Raw genomic sequence first — 20,049 nt, 5'->3', positions numbered from 1 at the left:
TCTTTAAAGAAACCTTCTTGATCGAATAACGTAATCACGTTAGGTGGTGATGTCAGTAAGCACCTTCTTTGCCTCTGTTGTAATGTTTGCCTTCCTTTCACACTGATTGTATCCCAAATAAAACCAGTTGTGTGGCACAATGAATTAATAAATGGTGATGTGAAAAATCTCTTAAAGCAATAGTGTCTGTCAAGAAATCACTTAAAGTTTCTATGTTTTTATTGGTTTGGCTCTATGTACAAGGCGTTCAGAAGTGAGGCTGTATTATCCTGTAAACTACAACAGTAAGTGCATGGATTGATTTTTCAATGGTCAAGATGCTGTTAAAGTCTGTTGCAAATAAATTTGGATACAAGTTGCCAATGTCCACCTCAAATCAAATTCACCAAGTCGATCTGAAGAGATTACTGGGACTTGCTTCAACAGTTTCCTACCAGCTAGAGCACAGCATCATACGTTATCCTTTCAAAAGGAAAGGAAACCAAGGACCTTCACGTCCTTGAGCAGAACCTAAAGTCTCAATAACCAACTCACAATGTTTCGGCAGCGGCTGACACCATCAACCTGTGTCACCGAGCTGTGGGACCAGACTATCCACTACAAAACCTACGCACCACACTGAGCATCACCAGCCGACACGGCTATTCGGGACGTCAAAGCTGTAACTGGAACTGAACAAACTGCTTCACACTGCACATATGAAAAGAAAAAGGTATCATGAAAAATCCACCTACTCACATCGCTAAACGTCTGACAAACTATTTCCACCACCATGTACAATGGATATTTAATCACCATGAACTTAAACAAAATAAACACAAATATATTAAACTTGCCTCAAGAAAGCAAAATACCGCTATTATTTCATGTCTATAAGCTTTATTGATACTTGGGGTTGGTTTGTTTTTTTTGATTTTTTGTTTGGGTTTTTTTTTACATTTCACAATGCATTCCACAGACTTAGTTCCATACAGCTTACACTGCAAGTGGAGAAAGTTGTTTATCGGTTCCTGCGTAACAAGGTTTTTAAGTTTCCAAACAACATTTGCAGCATTAGATACTCGTTCCACAGATTATCAGAGTTTGAGAGACTGTAGAATTATTTGCTCAACTACTGTATGTTTGTGCAACAACGTGTATGCTGGATTATTTTTTTTAATACAGGTGGAGGTTCCTTTGTTCACTTCTCTCTCGTTGTTTTAAACAGATGCTAGTGTTTGCAGAGACATTTTAGTTTTTCAAGCTTGTGTGCTATGGATCTAGTCCAGCAATCAGTCACTTCTCTGAAGTACGAAGCACTGTGGAGCAGCTGAAAGATCTAAGCGTTGTGAAACACATATATATATATATATAGGCAATTGATAAAACATTAAAATCACAATACAGCTATACTCATACCAAAAAGGCAAGGTTTTCCAAAACTTGCTAAAATGGTATTCTTCTAAAACATCTCATTTTAGAAAATCTGCATCAATCTACACAGACCATACACCGTGCACAATCTGGGAAGTGTGACCCTCCTCCACCTGCACTACCTCTTCCGGAACGCAGCAGGACTACCTCTGATGAAGCAAAATGTACAGCTTTCTCAAATCTTTTGTATTAGCCAGTGCTGCACACAGGATAAAGAAAGATGATTAGTTTTAGATCCATACATAGCAGCTTACAATACTTAAGATGATGAAACACATGGCAGTCAAAACAGTTATTTTTTTTCCTCAAACACTGCGTTGCTAAAAAATAAAGATCTGTGAAATTGCACTGCAATGTCAAGGGCTTTGCTATTCCCTGACCCTCCCCGTGTAAATCCAAATGAGTATTGTTTTTTTTCCCCCCTTAAAAGATGAACTTCCTATCCATAAGTTGATTCAGGCTTTTTACTCAGTTTTGCGCTTCAACCCAGGGATCTTTGCTTGGATCCTACAAGAGGAAGAGGAGAGGGAAAAGAACAACCTTTGAGTAATAACATCCAGTATACAGTCGTAAAAAAAAGAGCATGATGTAAAAGAGCATGATGTGAAAGGCATTCCCACAGCAACACAACAGCATTACACTTAGAACCAAACGGAACTGCTAAATTCTTCACACACCCCTCTAGTCTAACTGCTAATGGCCTCACACACTGATATCTCCATTAAAAATAAGCTAGGAGTAACTTATCAAGACCAGCGCTGATTCTTGCACCCATTCCACAATTTAACAAGGCCTTTCTCCCTGGGCTAGGCCGTGGCCCACAATTCTTACTCACAGGAGTCCCACACACCACACATACCCATGATTAGACCTAATGGAAGAAAAAAAAAAAAAGCAAACTCACTTCACCATCGCATCCTTGACGTTCTTGTTCACGAGTCCCAAATAATGGTCAATTTGGGCCTGAAATGGAAGATGACCAACGTTCGTTATGCTGCTGTCACGAAGCCGGAGCTACTTTACACAAAGGATGGCTGATGGAGGGAAGGGCCTCAACTGCGTTTACCCTGTGTGTGACACCCGAGCTCCTGCAGCTGTGGTCCCCACAGGAACAGGGACAACCATGGGGGGCTAGCGGGTGAGCACCTACAGACCCTGGCCCCTGCGAGTCCCCCCACCCCTTCAGGCGGTGCCTTGGGACAAGCAGCTCCTCTGCTGCCTCTGGGCACCACGGAGAAGGAAAGCTGCTTAGGTGGGCCGGGCCTGTTAAACAGCTTATGCCTTCAGAGCGCAGCCTTCGGCTCCACAAGAGGATTGAGGAGCCCGGGTTAAGCCACACAAATTGTCCATCATCTTTTCCGAGGGCTGCAGGATTTCCCTGCCTTGCATGTACTTTGTTGTCCCCAAGGAGGTGGGCGAGGAGCCCAAGAGGCTCCACCATCTGCTCAGTGCCTTTCTTCCTCCTCCCTCTGTCTCAGGTCGGCCTTCAGGCAGCGTTGTTTTTGAAAGAGGAGAAGGAACTGCTAAGCCAGAGCTGGCTCCCCCCTCCTGTGCTGTGACCTGCTCAAGCACAACTATAATCTAACCACACACATTTTATTTTGGCTCCTTCTTACCTCCTCCTTTTACGAGTCTCTCCCCAAGTGAGGCACCACCAGGCATCTCCCAGCTCCTGGGCTACAAACTGCACAAGGCCCCAGGACATAAATCCTGAGCATCTGCTCCAAAGAGGTTTCTTCAGAAACTGTTTTCAAAGTACTAACATGAAGACTAACGCACCGTGCCCACAACTGCATAGCCCTCTGCCTCAGTGGGCCTTTTCCCTATCCACTTCCCAGGGAAGCCACCAGAAAGAAAGGCTCATGCAACCTGGGCTTCACTATGGACATGGTTCTCTTGGCCCTGGCACTGACTCCTGGTTAAAGGCTTCGAAGATTTTTAGAAGAATTAAAATTAATTCTGGTTTTATTGTTTAGTGGGTTTTTTGCTGCAATAGAGAGAATTCTATGAAGTGTTTAGTGCGATTCATTCCACACTCACCTGATGTCTCTCATAAATAACAGGAACACTGAAGAGCGAAATCAAAGCTGGAAAAGAGCACAGCACAGATCAATATTGACAAAGGGACAGTGTTGCAGCTAAAACAAGGCCCAGTTCTCGCACCTTGACATTTCTTTCACAGAATTTGCAAGAACAAGAAGTAACGAAGCCATGAAGGAAAATTGCTGGCCAGACATTTAAATAACTGCTGCTGCAGAGGGGCCGGGCTGGTCTCCAGCCCTCATTAACAGCACAGTCAGTGCAGTCACAGCTCGCTCTTTCACTGGGGGCCATGCCAGTTCTTCCAAAAGGATGCTCAGGCTTCTGCTGACATCAGTTGGTTTGCGCCACCTGAAGCCAGCCTGCTTTGGGATGCAAGAAATAAAACTGCACCCGCAGTGGGGCGTGACAAAAGCCCATTTTGTGCCTCCTCCCAAGTCACCACACAGTGACAGCATTCAAGGGATGCTGACCCTGATAGGGACAAGCCAACAGAACACGCTTTTAAATGCTACAATGTCTGGAACATCAGTAGGCTCAAGGAATTCAGCACTGGGATTCAAAATGACCTGTTCTGTGGTGTTATCAACGTCCTAGAAGGGACACACAAGTCTAACACCTCGCTCCGCCCTCATGAGCACAGGAATAGCCTGAGCGCCCATCAGACTTCAGTGCTTTTCCAGGGTCACTCTGTACTGTAGGTATTTAACACTATTTAAACCACTTACCCAGAATCAGTAATGTCAGACCATTGAACAAGGCACCAACATAAGTGAACACCCACATCAACACTGCAAACTGAAAGAGAAAAAAACAGCACCTCAGCACACAGTCCCTCCAACAAGAATGTACCAGTTAGAGCAGCTAGAACACTCCTCTAAACACACCTAAGGACATAAACTGCCCCAAACTCCCCTTCACCCTTGGCGGGCTTGTGTAATTATAGATGAGTAACAAGATGGCTGCAGGGTTTAGTAATAGAATATGCAGTCTCCTGTGCCCAGGTCATGGGGCTGAATTGAGCCCAAGTCAGCAGTGACCACAAGCTGTTAACACTCGTGGCTGCCTGCTGCCCTCTGCGTTTATGCAGCACTTCCAAATCCCACTTTTCAGAACCACGGGCAAACCCACCTCCCACCCTTCAGAGAGATGGAACAACTCAAAGCTTCACAACCACGCTCTGGCTCAGCAAGGACCTCGACGAACCTGTGACTAGACCAAGTATGTTCCTGTCACATTGGGAGGAAAACCTGTCTGGAAGGAAACGTGGCAAGGTTGGCTCGATTGCCTTTTTTTTCTTTGTAAAAAGAAAAGTAAAAGCTTTGGATACTAAAAAATTCAGTCAAGAGCAGTCAACAGTGCTGTAAAATGGAAGCCGGGTCTAAGTCCGAGATAAATCCAGAAGCAAAGCCATCCTTCTGTTCACAGACACACTCACACTGCCATCGGTTCTGGCTTTGCATCCTCAGACCCAGACACGGCTTCTCACCCGTCCCCAGCCCCTGACTGCACTTGCGGAGCTCTCCTGTCTTGTGCGGGGCTCTACTCTGCTCCACTGGCTTCACCAACGTCTGCACAAGCCCAAGGCCCTCGGTAAGTGTCCCAAGCACACCTCTGACCTATACTGGGGCAGGAGGGGGACGAGGGCTGCCAGCTCTATTTCTGTGTAGGATTCCTCCCAAGGAAACTCAGCGCCCTTCTAGCGCTGCACAGCCCCTGAGGAGCTGAGCTGAAGCCAGGATCTGCATGTCAGGCACAGTAGATATACCAGTGCTTGCTTCTTGCCAAGCACCAAAGTGCCCTGTGCATTGCGGGGAGCACGCAGGCAAGCCCCCCCCCCCGCCCCCCCGGCCCTTTAATCAGCTGAGCACATCTGGTTATTCTGTGTGCCAGACACTGCAAAGCATTCAACAGCCAGACAGATGCAGTGTGGAGGCTGCTCCTGGCACCAGGGAGAGAAGATCCAGGCACAGTCAGCAGCTGAAGGCGAAGCACTCTGACAGGCAGGAGACACACAAGGAAAAGATGGGTACAAACTATAGGCAAGAAAAAGAATGCATGAAGGGCTGTGGGTGTGGGCACAGACCTGGCCTGCAGCTGAGTTACTCAGAAGTTAGGTATCCAAACAACTGTTTTTACCTTATCATATCCAAGCCAAACAAAATCAAGGGCCAACAATAAGATAAGGGCATGAAAATCAGCATGAGTTTAATTGCATGACCCCTGACGTTTACTTCAAGAGCTTTATGCAAAGCTGAGTCCGTTCAAAATGCAGGAGGATTAATTGCAAACGATGCGGTTCCCTATCTGTCAGTTCCTTTGGATGTGACGTAAGCTACGCCAGAGGCACGATGTTAACCCTCAGACAAGGCTGCAATGTTACCATTAATTGCATTCCCACTGAAGGATTTTGGCAGGTTTATCGAGAAAAATAAAGCAGATTTCTCTAAACTCCCTCATGATTCATTCAAACCTTGGCCCAGTTCTGCTCTCTGCAATGCCAGGGTGGGAGCTGGCTGCCTGCCTCTCTGCGCAAGACCTTTCACTGGAGCAAACACTTCACTTTCAGAGCCAGTCTGTGTGCACAGCGCATCCCCCTCCCCGGAGAAGGGAGGAAAGTCAAAGAGCTTTACTACAGCAAGAAGCCCCCAGGTCTGTAGTCACTCAAGAAGGGTTCTCTTGTAGGCTGAACATGCCAGCCTCAAGCACACACAGTCAAGCATCCATAGAGCGGCCCAAGACCTCCTCTGCACGACCATGAGTGATGCGAAGCGCTCAGTGGTAGCGCTGAAGACTTGGTTGCAGCCAAGTCAGAAAACGTGAGTTCATGTAGAGGGATAACGGATATGAATCAATCCCAAAGTCCAACACCTGTCAGCACTACCCAATCCTGTTCAGTGAGCATTGCATTTATGGCCCAGGATCCAAATCCAGGAGTTAACAATTGACTGACACAGGCTTTGGTTCTCCAGAAGCCTGTCCAGAGCAGCATCAGGGTCTAAGGACAAACCGTGTTGCACATGCAGTTTTTAATCCACTTCACTTACTCATACTGGGTGGGAGGGAACCCCTGGCCCCAGCGAGACCACCCACCCTCACCACATCAGCAGGGACACCTACTTCAAAAGCTGGGGCTACCAGAGCAAAGGGAGTTCAGGAACACCCTCAGAACCCCCACCCACATCACCTCACACGCTTCTGACAGGGAAAACCACACAGGTTAAGTGGAGTCAATCTCAGTCCCACATTTACATATCCGTCTCTATTTGGTATCGGTGCCTTTTTCTTTCCCTTAGACAGGAGGCAGGCTGGGAGGCCCTTACAGACACAAAGCAGCTGGCCTTGCTGGAAAAGTGCTAAAGCTTTAAGGGTGTCAAAGAAAAAGGAAAAAGGCCAGAAGGCAGCCCGGTATCAACGACAAAGAAGGGAAGCACAGGGCCCAGTCTCAGCCTGAGCCTTGCAGTGCCCTACAAACCAGTCACAACCCAGCACATCCGATGGACTGAAGCGAGCGACGTTGATTTGCCCACCTCATTCCAACACTTCACGACTCCTCAGTACCCAAAGTGCTGCTGGGACCCCCACAGATCCAGAATAGTCCAAATGCAGCAAAGGGCTTGGTTTCTCAAAGCGCCAGTTGAGCAACAGGACACGGAAAGCAACGGCGGGGCCGTGCCACGATTGAAGGGCTCCCACCATGCAGCGGGGCAGCGCCAGATCCCTGCGTGTCAGGACAAAGTGCAGCTCCTCCCGGGGCTCTGGCAAGGGCTCCTCTGGAATTGCTCCTCAAGAGCTGTGAGGAACTTCTTGTGCTGCATAAATATTTAGAGTCCGTTTTAAGACTCCCACGACTTCAGCATTGTTTAATAAAAAAGAAAAATCTTAACAAGATGAATTTTACAGCCAGAACTATTACACACAATGGACTGACCTGCAGGCTTTTTCTACATTAAAGCTCTTTAATTATACACAAACATGCTGTTTCCTATCATGAAGATGTTTAAAATACAGGAGCCAAGGTATTTTTATTTTTTAAAGCAGGGCCCTGACATGACACAAAAGCCCAGCATCTTCCTGTTCTCCTCGAGCACAAACTCTCCAAAATCAGTACCCTGTGACTACAAACTGTCCTGACATTCACTGGTTTGATATAAGGGTCGCTCCCAACTACCATAAATGAGCCTAATTAACCTACATAAAACATTTTAGATGTCAGAAGTGAGGGGAAATGAATTAGTTCAGCTGAATAAACATCTCTTCCCTATATTACCATAACATTTTTAAAGCTATTAGAGTGCCTTGAAGACATTCTGACTGGAATTAATTCTATTTCTAACATAATTCCTCTGAACGGCCTCATTTTTAAAACAGTGTTAACTACAACAGCAGTTGGCTGTTCAGTGCTTCCTTTTCCCTACCTCAAAGCTGGTGTGGAAATTCTTGTAACTCAGATGAAGGAACATACCACAAAGGGCTTAATTATTAAAGAAATACAAGTGACCTTGTGACTACAAGTTTTTCTGTGACCATGTTTAATCAGATCCAAACATGACTGATGCAAAAATAACTCCTCTTTGAACACTGAAACTCAGCGCCCTTTAAAACACAATGGACAAAGAGTATCATAGCATGGTTTGGCTGGCAAGGGTTCTCAGAGCCCCCCAAGTGACTCCCCTGCCACAGGCAGGGGCGCTCCCCATCAGCCCAGGGAGCCCCAAGCCCCATCTAGCCTAGCCTAGCCTTGAATCCTGCCAGGGATCCAGGGGCAGCCCAGCTTCTCTTGGGCACCCTGTGCCAGGGCCTCCCCCCTCCCTGGGAAGGATTTCTGCCTAATATCTAATCTAAATCTGTTTTACAGCCTTATAATCTTTCCTTTCTCCAGAGGGAAAGGGCTGTTACTGCAGGAGACATGCACAGCATCATGTGCAATTTTTGGGGCACAAACTCTGTGTTTAAGTTAGAGCATAATGAGAAACTGCATCTAGAAACTCTGGGTGAGATCCAGAGCTCCAACCAATTTCAATTCCACAAGTAGAACAAAGACCTCCACAGCCTTCATTCTGCTCTCCAAGTTTCACTGGAAACCCCTTCCCCCAACCACAGCAACTCAAAGAACTTTACAAAGCCCTAAGGGATTTACTGGAGGATAAATGCAACTTTCTTTCAAGGAGATTAAATAAACTGGAAAAAAAAAAAAAAAGGACAACATGTTGTACTGGGTAAAGGGAACAATTGTTTGAAAAACAAAGGAAGGTGATTAAACTTGAAAGGAAAGAATATACCCGTAATTCCCATGGAGCAAAATGGGAGGGTTTTCAGCCAGCCCTTTTACTGCTGTTATTATTAGTCACCATCAGCTTTGCCCTGCCACCTTCAATAAACCCCATTAAACAGCACTTGGACATGTTCAAGATAGCCCCTGGGCAGTATTGTTTAAGGAGAGTAGTTGCACACTGACCGCAGAAACCAGGCTCTGCCAATCCAGCCCACAGCCTGGACTATTTCTGAGGGAGAGATGCACATTAATGACAAACTCTGACAGCCCAGTGTCTCATTTTCCTAAGATTTCTGCTGTTAAGCAGCAGTGAGGAGGTGCAGCAGCAGGACTGCGTGCAGCCAGAGCTTATTTCAGTTTTCTACTCAAAAATGGCAAAGTACAGAGAAAGGTACCCACTGTATCATGCTGTATAGTCCTCTCCATGTGGCTAACAAAGCCATACTTCTTGAAAAACAAAAGGGCTTAGTCCCTCCAACAAGCAAACTAAAACTCAATATTTACTTAGGCAGAGCCAAAGATGCCATTGTTCATTCACGTCTGTAAGGGCTCGTGGGCTTTGCTGAGCTAGGTCAGCAAGGAATGTATTTACACAAGGCTGGTGTTTCTACAGCTGAAGTCAACTTACCTTCAGAGAATCAACTAAGTCATCGACTAGGAAGAGGCGTCTCAGCTCTTTGACTGTGCCGTTAATGTGACCAAGCACAACGTTACTGTATTTCTGGATCAGCTCCTCAGACACAGCTACATCAGACTCCAGGTAAGCCCTGCAAGGAAGAGCAACTTGTGAAGCTTTACTGCAAGAGTGCTGCTAAACAGCATCAACACACATTATACATGCACATCACACACATTCTTTCCAGGTTATAAAGACAAGACCTCACCCTATGAGGAATGCTAGGAGAGAACAGACCTAAGGTATTCTTAGAAGGTAAATATTAACTTTACAAAAATCTCCACAACCTTTTAGAAGGAAAAATGTTACTTTCTTACTGCTATGCCGTGCTAGTGCATTTACCAAGTCACATACAGCCTTCGTGGGCCCAGGCAGAAGAGATGAACACTAACCAGCACACCTCCTCCTTCTGCCTGGGCTAGTTAGGAAGCCTCAGCATAAGCTGCAATCTAGTACACTATTTTGGCCACATGTCTTAAAAAAAGAGGCACATGCTTGTGCTACTCTAGTTCTGGCTACTGTATTAAGTGGCCTAATACTCTTCAGGACTTGAGACTCCTCTGTGTCTCAACCAGAAAAGATCCTCCAGAAGCAACACATTCATTCCTACTGCAGGAAGGCACCTCTGGAGCTACCATTAAGCCATGACAAACACACTAAGGCACAGTAAAACGAGCGAGGTTTCGGTAATTTGCTAAAGGAAACTTCTCACCGTTGGTAACAGTGGTTCTTTCGACAGTGAGATACAAGCTCCTACCTGGTAAGTGTTCTTTCCACTATACCATGACTTCCATCTCCAGTGGCTATGGCAATTTAGGGCTTTTTAACTTAAGAGAATAACTTATCCACTTCATCTGCATGTTGGAAGAAGGAGGAGCAGTGCAGGACATCCATAACAGGGCACTCATTTTACACATACTACAATCTTAACATTTGACTTGGGGCGGGGGGCGGATTCTGCTTTGGGGTGTTTTTTGGGGTTTTTTTTGAAAATTAAAAAGGCACAGTGAAGGCCCCTAAGTCATCTAAGGCAAAGATAACCATGGCCTTGTGGGAAGCCCGAAGCAAATGAAAATACTTTAAGCTGTAACTACAGCCACTCCAAGGCTGCCTTTTCCTGCCCATGCCTGGCTTGAGCCTGCACACCCTTCTCAACTCATCAGCAAGATACTCAGTACCTGAATCAAAAACTGAATTGACTTTGCTGTCCAAATAAACTCAAGTGCAGTTCAAGCTATACAAATAAAATGAAGCAACCAGATACGTTCGACAGGAAACTCTGGAAGCTTCTAATGAATATCAGTATTTTTAGAAGTAAACTGCAGAAAGAGCATGGGCAGAACAAGTTTTGCCTGTTCTTGCTAAAAAAACTGAACTGGTAAACTTGGAAATGCTGTTTGGGTACTGAACAGCACTACTGGGCAGATAGAGCAAACAGGGTTTCAGCTGGGAATTATTCACCCCACTGAGGGTGATTAAGGAGGGCCACACAGGGCCTTGATGATTAAAACACCAACCAAAAACCTAAGTTTACAAAAGATCTATTTCATCCTGCTGTACTGGATGCTGTTACAGGTTGGTCATGTGTCTGTCTTTTCTAGATGTTTGTCCCACAGTTGTTTTAGGCACAGACTGACTTCCACCGGGTGAACAAGCAGCTGCACGTAGACAGGGAGGAATTGGGGTTACCCCAAGGGAACATTTTTACTTTGCCTTACTAAAGTTGAGAGAAAAAGAATGAGAAGGATTGGAAACACCCCACCATCAGTCAGAGTGCTGACAATGGCAGGGCAGGCAGGAGCTTCTGAAAGGTGCAAGGGAAGTTGAGATCCAACCACTTAATTGGTTAATACAAAGGGAGAAGTAAGTCTGAACAGTGTGGGACAGGGCTGCTGTGGGAACAGGAAACATGCACTCCTAATTAGTCTAACACATTAATAAGTTTTATTACTCTTAAGATGCAGCTTTGCAAGAACAGGCACCACTCTACTCCACACAGGAAAGGATAAATACCATATTGCCACACTGCAGGGAGGTGCACACGTGGTACACCCCAAGGATTAGCTCATCACTTTAAACAAAGAGCTCTGAGGTCTGCTTTGGGGACCTAAATCAATCCTACAAGTCATCTCCTCAAGCCTTAGAATTCAGGGTCTGAGTTTCTGTGTGTCTGATCCAGGCAGGTCGCATTGAACCTGGATTCATGCAGCCTTGCAACGTGGAGAACACAGCTACACTGCTACATGCTAAACAACAGGTTTTAAAGGTATTCTTAAGGAAAAAAAGTTCCAGAAAGATAAAAAACCCTATTCCTCTGCTACATTTATTCTGTTTTTTGCTGAATACGTTACACAGAAAACAGATATTCTTTTAGTTCTGTACATCATCTGCCACCAGCTCACACTGTGAAGACAACAGCATTCTGGAGTTATGTGCAATATATTATGCACAAAAGCAAAGCTTTTTTTTTCCCTTTTGAAATGTAACTTCAGATACTGCAGCATTTGCAGGGAAATCCCTGTACTGAGTGCCCAATTCATTCCCTTTGCCACTGTGTAGCCCTACTGAGGAAAAACTGAGGCAGAGTAGTCATAGGCTGGGTAACAGATTTTTCAGTACAGAGACTACGTAATTTCTTACGCAACACATTATGGTACGTGTTATCTACTGCTTCTACCAGCACCAATACCACTGCTCCCCCAAACACCCCGTTTTCTTAATTAAAAGAAAAATCTCACCTAAAGGGGTGGCCTTCATCGGACTTCTGGATTGCTTGGATAACTCCCTTGTATATCCTAAAGCTGATGGTCACAGAGAGCAGGGCCAAGGCAATGTAAGCTGTCACGCTTACGATGCTGAACACTGTTAATGAAAGCAGCAGGAACAAGCTGGCACCAAACACCACTCCTGTCTTCTTAATGTCTCGCCAGTAAAGAAGGTCAACAACTAAAATGTAAAAAAAAAAAGATAAGAAATTAGAACAAGGCACCTTCTGCTTCCACATGCAAACAGTAAAATGTGATTCACTTGACTGCTGAGAGTCATCAGGAATGGAACTCGCCATCTCGCTGTCAAACCAGAGCTGAAATTACAACTACAAACAGGTTATTCTAGCACTGATTTTGCATTGGATTTCAGATTATTGGGATTATTGTTATTAGGATTACCTCAAACGTAATTGCTAAAATTTAAGAACACTTCTGCCCTTAAGCAATGTCAGAATTAATCTCTTCAACCACCATGCTGTGTTCTGCACCAGAACCGCAGCGGTTAGAGCTTCATCTCCCTGTTGTGGGGGTCCCTCCCTGAAGAGACTGATTCCAGTTCCGTGCTGGGAACACTAACAGATCTCTAAAGGCACCACTCAACTCCAGAGCAGTTCATTTTGTTTTTCTTCTGGCTGAAAACATTGCCATGGGAGTTTGTAACGTTGATTATTCCCTCTGGATGGCTCAATCTGTCACCCATAATCTCACTGAAATTTCAATCCCGGCTAAATCTGCTGCTCTCCAATGCAAAATGCTTCCTTTCTACACCACGTTTATTTTCTCCTTAAGCGACCCTCGGGAGAGAACACAATATTGTGCCATTTTTAGCATCACTCTCTCAACTACACCCTTGCACAAGTCCCTGGTAACAGTTGAATACACCCACAGCAGATTTGTTTGTTTTGTGGTGCTGTTGCATCGGGTTGATTACTGAACTCAGGAGATCTGCAAACATCACTCTCCACTGCTGAGTACAAGGCTGGGCAGGGGCATCTCATCTAGCTTTGTACTTTGGGGGAGACACACAGTAACACACTCTTCACAATTGCTATTTCCACAGCTTTTCACAAAGGCAAATTCCTTGTCTGCATCAAAACTGCTCTTAGATACAGAGCTCAAGATAAGTTACAGAAAACCATTACTATCAGGCCACAAGTCTGGTAACCCTCTCTCATCCGAAACACCAAAGTTAATTGTATATTCCTGTATCAATTCAGAACAGATTCTTGTACTGAATTACTGTAAGAGAAAATAAAAAAGGTATTTTACTGTTTTTTCTTACAGGATGAAGACGTGGTAGTGCACCAGCATTAAATACTCGGTAGGCTCTGCAGGGCAAAGTCTGCACAACCCCTTTGTAGGCACAAGGTGGAAACGCCGCTGGGCTGTGGTGCAATTTCACGGTGCTTCAGAAGCTGCAGCCCTTTCCTAATTATTTCCGCAGGGAAGCCATACTGAGCAGCAGAGACAAGAACCCCACTCAGGAGCTTTACAGCTGCCATTTTTGTAGTGTAAAACATTTTCTGCAGATATTTAATTCACCTTGCAGAGGTTTCCTGAAGCTCTACAGACACAATCAGGTTACAGCTGCACGAGCATCTTAAACTCGTAGGTAAAATTTTGCTGTCGAAAAGAAAACAGCACCCAAGAGGCAGAGCCTCACCCCTCCACACCACCCAATCCCACCCCCTTCCTCAGCATGGCCACACAGAGAACTGGGCTGCTTCTCCATGCACCGCTGACAACCGCTGCAGAAGTAAAACGAAACTAAGCAGCCAGATCAGATCAGGCTCTGGATGTGGTTCGCCCCGTGACTCCACAGGCTCATGGGGGTGCAAGTGCAGCCAGCCTAGGGGGTGGCAGAACAGCACCAACCCAAAGTCCTCACCAAACTGCACCCTCTTGACCTGTTCTCTGCTGGGTCTCTTCATGTGACAGAGGTGCAAACAAATGAAGCTCTCTAAGCAAGACAGCTTTACTTCAATATTTCTAAAAATCAAACAAAACCACCCCAATTTACCTTGTAATTCCTTTTGTACAGACTGTAATTCCTAAATTAACCTTTTCTCTTGTTTTTTTGCCTTGCTTCTAATCGCAAAAGCATTTATTAGCATCTCTGCACAACTTACACTAGTAAGTTCAGAACATAAAGGAGCTTGTGAACAGAACTGTTGTAAACTGTACACCTATATGGAGCTGCAAGTCTCCCTAATGCTTGGGTGAGGTTTATGAAACCAGTCCTGCCGAAACAAAGTTGGTGTTTGTTACCCTCCAAACCTCCTGTGAAATCTTTGAAAAAAAAAATCTTTGAAAAAAATCATTGCCTTGGAGTATTTGCTTCAAATCCTGAAGCTGTGTTTCTTTGGAGGTTCTGCCATTTGAGCACCCACGTGTTCCCGTTTGGGTGCTGCTCCCATATCACGTGGCACACCGAGTATGAGCCCGTCTCCTCCCGTCTGCAGGCAGCGCTGGCTCTGCAAGGGAGATACTCCCTCCTCTGAGCCACAGTTCTCCCACATCCTGCCGACAGTGGTTCCTGCAGCTTCACAGGACATCCCTCCTTACCAGCAGCAAGGCATCGCCCCTGCACTCAGCTGTAAGGGATGCAAGGACACCAACTCATCTGTATGACCCTTTCCAAAATGTGAGGGGAACAACTGCTGGAATTAAAGCGTACCACAAACACCAAACTGCCTCCATCTTCCAGGCCTCTGTTCTCAGTAATTGCCAAGGAAAGCCCCCAGCAAGGCCCTCCCAGACACACCAAGCATTTGTCCACGCCCATCGCCACTCTGTTTGTGGAACTACTTGTGTCGGCTTAACTACGCAGGGATCCTGTGTCACTGTCAGCTCCTGAGAGGGAAGCTCAACGCCAGCCGCCACTGAAAACCCCACTCATGTCCCTTTCAGGCCAGGACAAAACTGATTTTTATTCTCCAATCGATGGGAAAGAGGCCTCTGCATTCCTTCCCGAAGCAAAAGATTAAAGCATTACTAGAAGCAGCTTTCTGGCTTTAACTCGTACACAGTAGATTTAAAACAAAAAACCAAAAACAACCAAGCCAAACACACAAAAAAAAACCCCAACCAGCTCTCCAAACAGCCCTGCCAAGTAGCACCTCGCCCCGTGGAAACCATTTTAAGCTTTATTTTACACAACAGGAGCTATAATCTCATGCATTTATTGCAAGTATTCCAGGCCTATTCCAAAGCAGAACAGCTGCCTACATTTGGTAAGCACGAACTGTCACTTGGCACGTCTAAAAATAGTACTGCTAGCATCCGTGCCTTACATGCACAACTCATCCAATTACATTTTGCTGTTACAGCGAGTGCTGTGATAGGTTTATCACTCTATTTTTTTAAAAAAGAGTCTCTTCTTCCTTTTTCTGCATGTTTAAGAGTCCCTTATTTTTTTCTTTCAAGGATATTTAACAAACCCGAACGAATCACGCTGCTTTTTGATGACAAAAGTGGTTTATATATTTAACCTGATAACGTCCTTTTTTTACAAAGCCACCCTGAGCCAAGCAACCCTCTTTTTTTTTTTTTTTTCTAATTTAAAGTAAGAGAAATTAAAAGCCTTGAGACCAACAAGCGAGTTCAAGTCACATCTATTAAAGCAAACCAAGGGAAAAAAAAAAAGGGACTGACCCATTTTGGCATCCATCTTGAGTGTGCCTGCATGCACCCAGACTCACAGCTGACTCCCCAGAGCCTTTTCACTTCCTGCTGGGGCGCGCCGAGGTCGGCACATCTACGCAACTGCCTGCCGCCGCAAAGATCTCCCAGCCCCGCCAATGGCTGCCTCGCCGCTAAGTCCTTGGAATGCAGCTGCAGAGCCGGAGGTTTCCCCCTTCACAATGAACAACTACTCTCTATCCAGTATGGAGAAACAAACAAAAACTGGGTTTCAGTGCTGAAGAAAGGCTGTTTGTGTACAAGGGGGGGTGGAGGGGGAGGTTAAACCCCCCCCCCCCCCCAACACGCAAACAGCGTATGATTTAGATAAGCATCGTAAGAACGACGGCCATTACACTGGAACCTTTCTGTAATCTGAAAGGTAAGCAGAAGTTCTTTATGTTCTTCAAATAATACTAAAAGCAGCACAAGAACAAGCCTTTTCTGGATCCATCTAAGCACAGCCAGTGTTGTACAGCTACGCAGCAGAAGTCTTCTGAGTGAGCGGCTCTCAAATGCGACTGAAGTGCACGGTGACAACCGTCACCATGGCACCAGGCAGGCTGCATGAGAATTAACTCTAGACCAGCACAACCACAAACAGGGAAATGGCTGTTAATTTCTGTGTACAGAGGCACCTTCCCCTTCCACCAAACAAACTTCCTGTTTACACAACAGCCACCTTCAGGGCTTCCACTGATCTGTTACACCCAGTACTGAGCAGGGAAGATCCATCACCATAGCTTCTCTGCCAAAGCTTGGTCAAGCCCACAGTGAGGCAGCCCTGGAGGGACCAATCCCAGGGAGAAGCCAACACCAACCCAGCAAGTGGTCAAAGTCTGCCAAGCACAATACCATGAGTAACCTGGGGTTTGACATCTTCAAGATTTGTTCCATCAGAATGGCCATTTAAAACCACATCTGACAATCTGAACAGAAGCAGTTACGCACCAAGTCACAAAATTAGAGCCTCCTTTCACCCTGACCAGATGTGCCTGAAGCCACTGTGGTCCTTGACCACCTTGCTGCAAGTCAGTAAGGACAGAACAACCCCAGACTGGTAAAACCAGGCAGTTACTGCACGCCTGCATGTGGTGCAAGCAAGAGAGCTCTCCCCATGCTGGGCACAGGCATGATAAGGAATGGCACATCCAGTGGGACCGATGGGCTTCTCTAACTGCATCCCAAGGGCCACGAAACAGCTGCAGCACATACAGTTCAGACCTGACACATCTGCCCTACAAAAACACAGTGACACAGATTTCACAAGCACGTGCCCAAGTGAAAGCCAAGTGCGACACTACCAGACTGTCCCCCAAAAATGCAAACATGATCTAACAATTACTAGTGAGCCAAAGCAGTATTTCTCTTTTGTTTCTACTTGATCATGTACCCCCTGCATGTGTGCACAATATGCAAACTGGGGAAAATCATCTCAAAGCCCCAAACTCATCTGAACCATAATTCAGATAGGTTTTCAGCACATTAATAACAACAGAATAATCCTGGGATAGCCTGGGAGCATCGCTGTGGTGTTCACCCTACCATTAGCATTATTCAGCGGTTAAAACCTGACAATTCATAGAAATAATTTTAAAATAAGCGAATGTTGCATTTTAGTACCCATTACTCCACAGGGTCCTGTCTTTAAAAGTGCTAAAAATAAAAGTCATGCCATGGCCAGGGTGAACCTATTTCTTCCTGCTTATCTAGATGATCAATACCACTGGTATTAATCAATACCACAGGTTGTACCACTTTCACTATGCTGGTTCCTCAACTACTAGGTCATAGCACAAGATTCACACCAAAACTAAGTTTAGGACTGTATTAACTAGAAAGTAGGGCGTTAGCTGGAATATCTAACTGTGAACTCTGCTTTTGGCTCTTTTAGATTTGATCATCACTTCCTTTAAGGTTATTTTTTAGCATGGAAAGATGCATGTTGCAATATTTGCTTCTATATTTATTTTGGGGCAAGATGAACAGCGTAATCAGTCCCTGAACTTTACCCATCGTTCTCCATGCGACTGGAGCCTGACCTGGCAAAGGAAGAACCCACGAGACAAGGCATCTTCGTCTCGCTATAACCAAAGGCTACCAGAAACTACACTCAACCAGGCCTCAAAAGCAGTTGCAAAAGGAGAGGAACAGGACTCTTCTGCTTCCCCAGAAAGCCTTCTTCTTGCTGTGTTGCCACTTCCTTTTAGACCTTATCTCCAATTATGATTAAACCTCAAAACAGGTACTCAACCAGCTTCCTTGCCCTGAGGGGATGCCACTATGCAAAAACAAGGGGGTGGAAGATGAAGACAAATTCACAGCGTTGCCTGAAGCAGCTACACCAGCACAGCATATGCACCTAGGGTAGGTGCAGCTTTGCTTTGTTAATTTGATGATAGCTCCACCACTCTCCAGGGCTACATTTCTCAAAGAAGCCAAGTGCACAGACCCCATGTTACTGGTCTCCACACAGCATTAACAGCGAGTCTCACGGTGGCTAGCAAATTCCCTGCCAAGCATGCCACACAGGCACGCTCACAACCAGCAATCCAGTAATCCTAATCAGAGAAAGACTGTTATTCTCAAGGCCTCAAATTCTGGGCTTTGAAATGGCTGCTGCCAGCTGTGGCAAGGGGCAGACTGTCCCCAGCCCTGCTCATCAGGCTGTACAAGAAAACCTGAAAATTGGGCCGACATACCCAAAGGTGGTGTCATTTTTACAAAAACCTACTGACCTCACCCCTGTTTTTCTTCTCTTTTTTTTTAACCCCAGGAATTTCATGCCTGACCTAGGGACTGCTAGGCATTTAACATCATTACACATCAAGAACCTATTGCTAAATACTGCAAGATACTGTTTTTCCCAAAGATCTTACAGCCCTTTAATGAAAGATTGTAACTTTTTAGAAACTTGCTTATCAGGGAGAAAGGTTGTTCCCCCCCCAGGATTTTTTTGCTACATATTTGGGTTCTGACAGAGCATTCGATGTCTTCCAGGCAGCTGGCAATTCCGTCCAAGTAGAAAAAAACCACACATAATTTTGAATAATTATTTTTTTAAAAAGGAAAACTTGACAAGTACGAAGCACGACAGGGCCCTTAAGATATTTAAGTATCCAGAAATGATTAAAATTTTTTTAAAGCTTGTCTTGTTGATAAAGTTTGAAGATTACGTATTCAAATAAGGCTTAAACTCTTACACACTGAGCACTAATGTAATGATCCACAGAGATTTACACCGGAGATCTCCCATTGGTGGGTACAGGAACAAAGGTCAGACCCACACTAATTTAAGGTTAGCTACTTATTTACCTAAAACAGTTTGATATCACGGCTGTGAATTCTAAGAAGAAAAAGAATAATTAAAAAAAATCCAACAGTTTTACCTAGAATCCAACAGAATTATGAAAAATCCAGTGCAAACACGATTAAGGGCAGGCTCTGAACAAGCTAAATGGGGGAAAAAATACCCTGCTGTAGTCTGCATGCGATTTCTCCTCAAAAGTATTAAGGCACGTGAACCACAGGCACTACATTCTTTTGTGTTGATGCTTAGGATTATTAAATTATTAACAATCTAGGAATTCTAAAGAAACATCGAGTAAATTCGGACTAGGCTGCTATTTGTGCTGTGCATACCAAAACAGGCTGTTCTTTAATATGCTCCGTAGCCCTGAAAAAGATCTGCAGTGTCACACAAGCTATTTCACCCCCATAAATAATTTACTCTTCTGCATTGCTCATATATTTACTCATTTTAACCTACTGCTTTTACAGTTTCACATGCAGCACAAATAGATTTTACACCTTCGACTACATCTCACAAAGACAAGCTACAAACACCGTTTGCTGAAAACAACCCCGCGGCATCGTTAGCTGTAAAAACACAGGGGAAAAAAATACAAGGGGAAGAAAAGGTGAAAGGAGAAATACCCTTATCTTTCCAACTGCTCGGCTGACTGTCCATCTCTCCACGAGCGGTCTAGCCTCCAGCTGTGATTATCAATTATGCATACCAGGAGGACAGCTGCAAGAGAAGAAATCTACAGCCCAGGATGGGAAACATGGGCTTCCCCAGCAGCGTCTGCAGTCTGCTGCTGCACTGGTGCTGCAGGAGGCCGGTCAGCTGACGGCGCGGGGTGTGGAGTGCGACTGACGCAGTGCGAGCTGTAACCAGGCTGCCGCTAATGCTC

The 20,049-nt window shown here is 45.3% G+C and overlaps 1 protein-coding gene across 4 annotated transcripts in view; it reads right to left on the bottom strand.

Moving 5' to 3' along the window:
- Positions 1–775: 775 nt before the first annotated feature.
- The window catches only part of RTN4 (reticulon 4), a gene marked incomplete at its 5' end in the record, with an annotated part of 44,928 nt that continues 25,654 nt past the window's right edge, over positions 776–20,049 (bottom strand). For 2 of the 4 annotated variants that reach the window (XM_084262250.1, XM_084262251.1), the window contains 6 exons: positions 776–1,920; positions 2,318–2,376; positions 3,454–3,500; positions 4,182–4,251; positions 9,357–9,495; positions 12,143–12,350. In XM_084262250.1, the coding sequence (XP_084118376.1) occupies positions 1,878–1,920; positions 2,318–2,376; positions 3,454–3,500; positions 4,182–4,251; positions 9,357–9,495; positions 12,143–12,350 (566 nt within the window). In that variant the 3' untranslated portion in view covers positions 776–1,877. Of the gene's footprint in view, positions 1,921–2,317; positions 2,377–3,453; positions 3,501–4,181; positions 4,252–9,356; positions 9,496–12,142; positions 12,351–15,826; positions 15,899–19,789; positions 19,934–20,049 lie in introns of those variants that run through there. The other 2 variants (XM_084262252.1, XM_084262253.1) reach the window with 2 other exon arrangements.

The sequence above is a fragment of the Gallinula chloropus genome, assembly GCF_964237585.1.
Source record: "Gallinula chloropus genome assembly, chromosome: 3".
NCBI classification, from domain to species: Eukaryota; Metazoa; Chordata; class Aves; order Gruiformes; family Rallidae; genus Gallinula; species Gallinula chloropus.
Note: the sequence above shows the minus strand (reverse complement) of the source record. Positions and strands in the feature narration are given on the sequence as shown.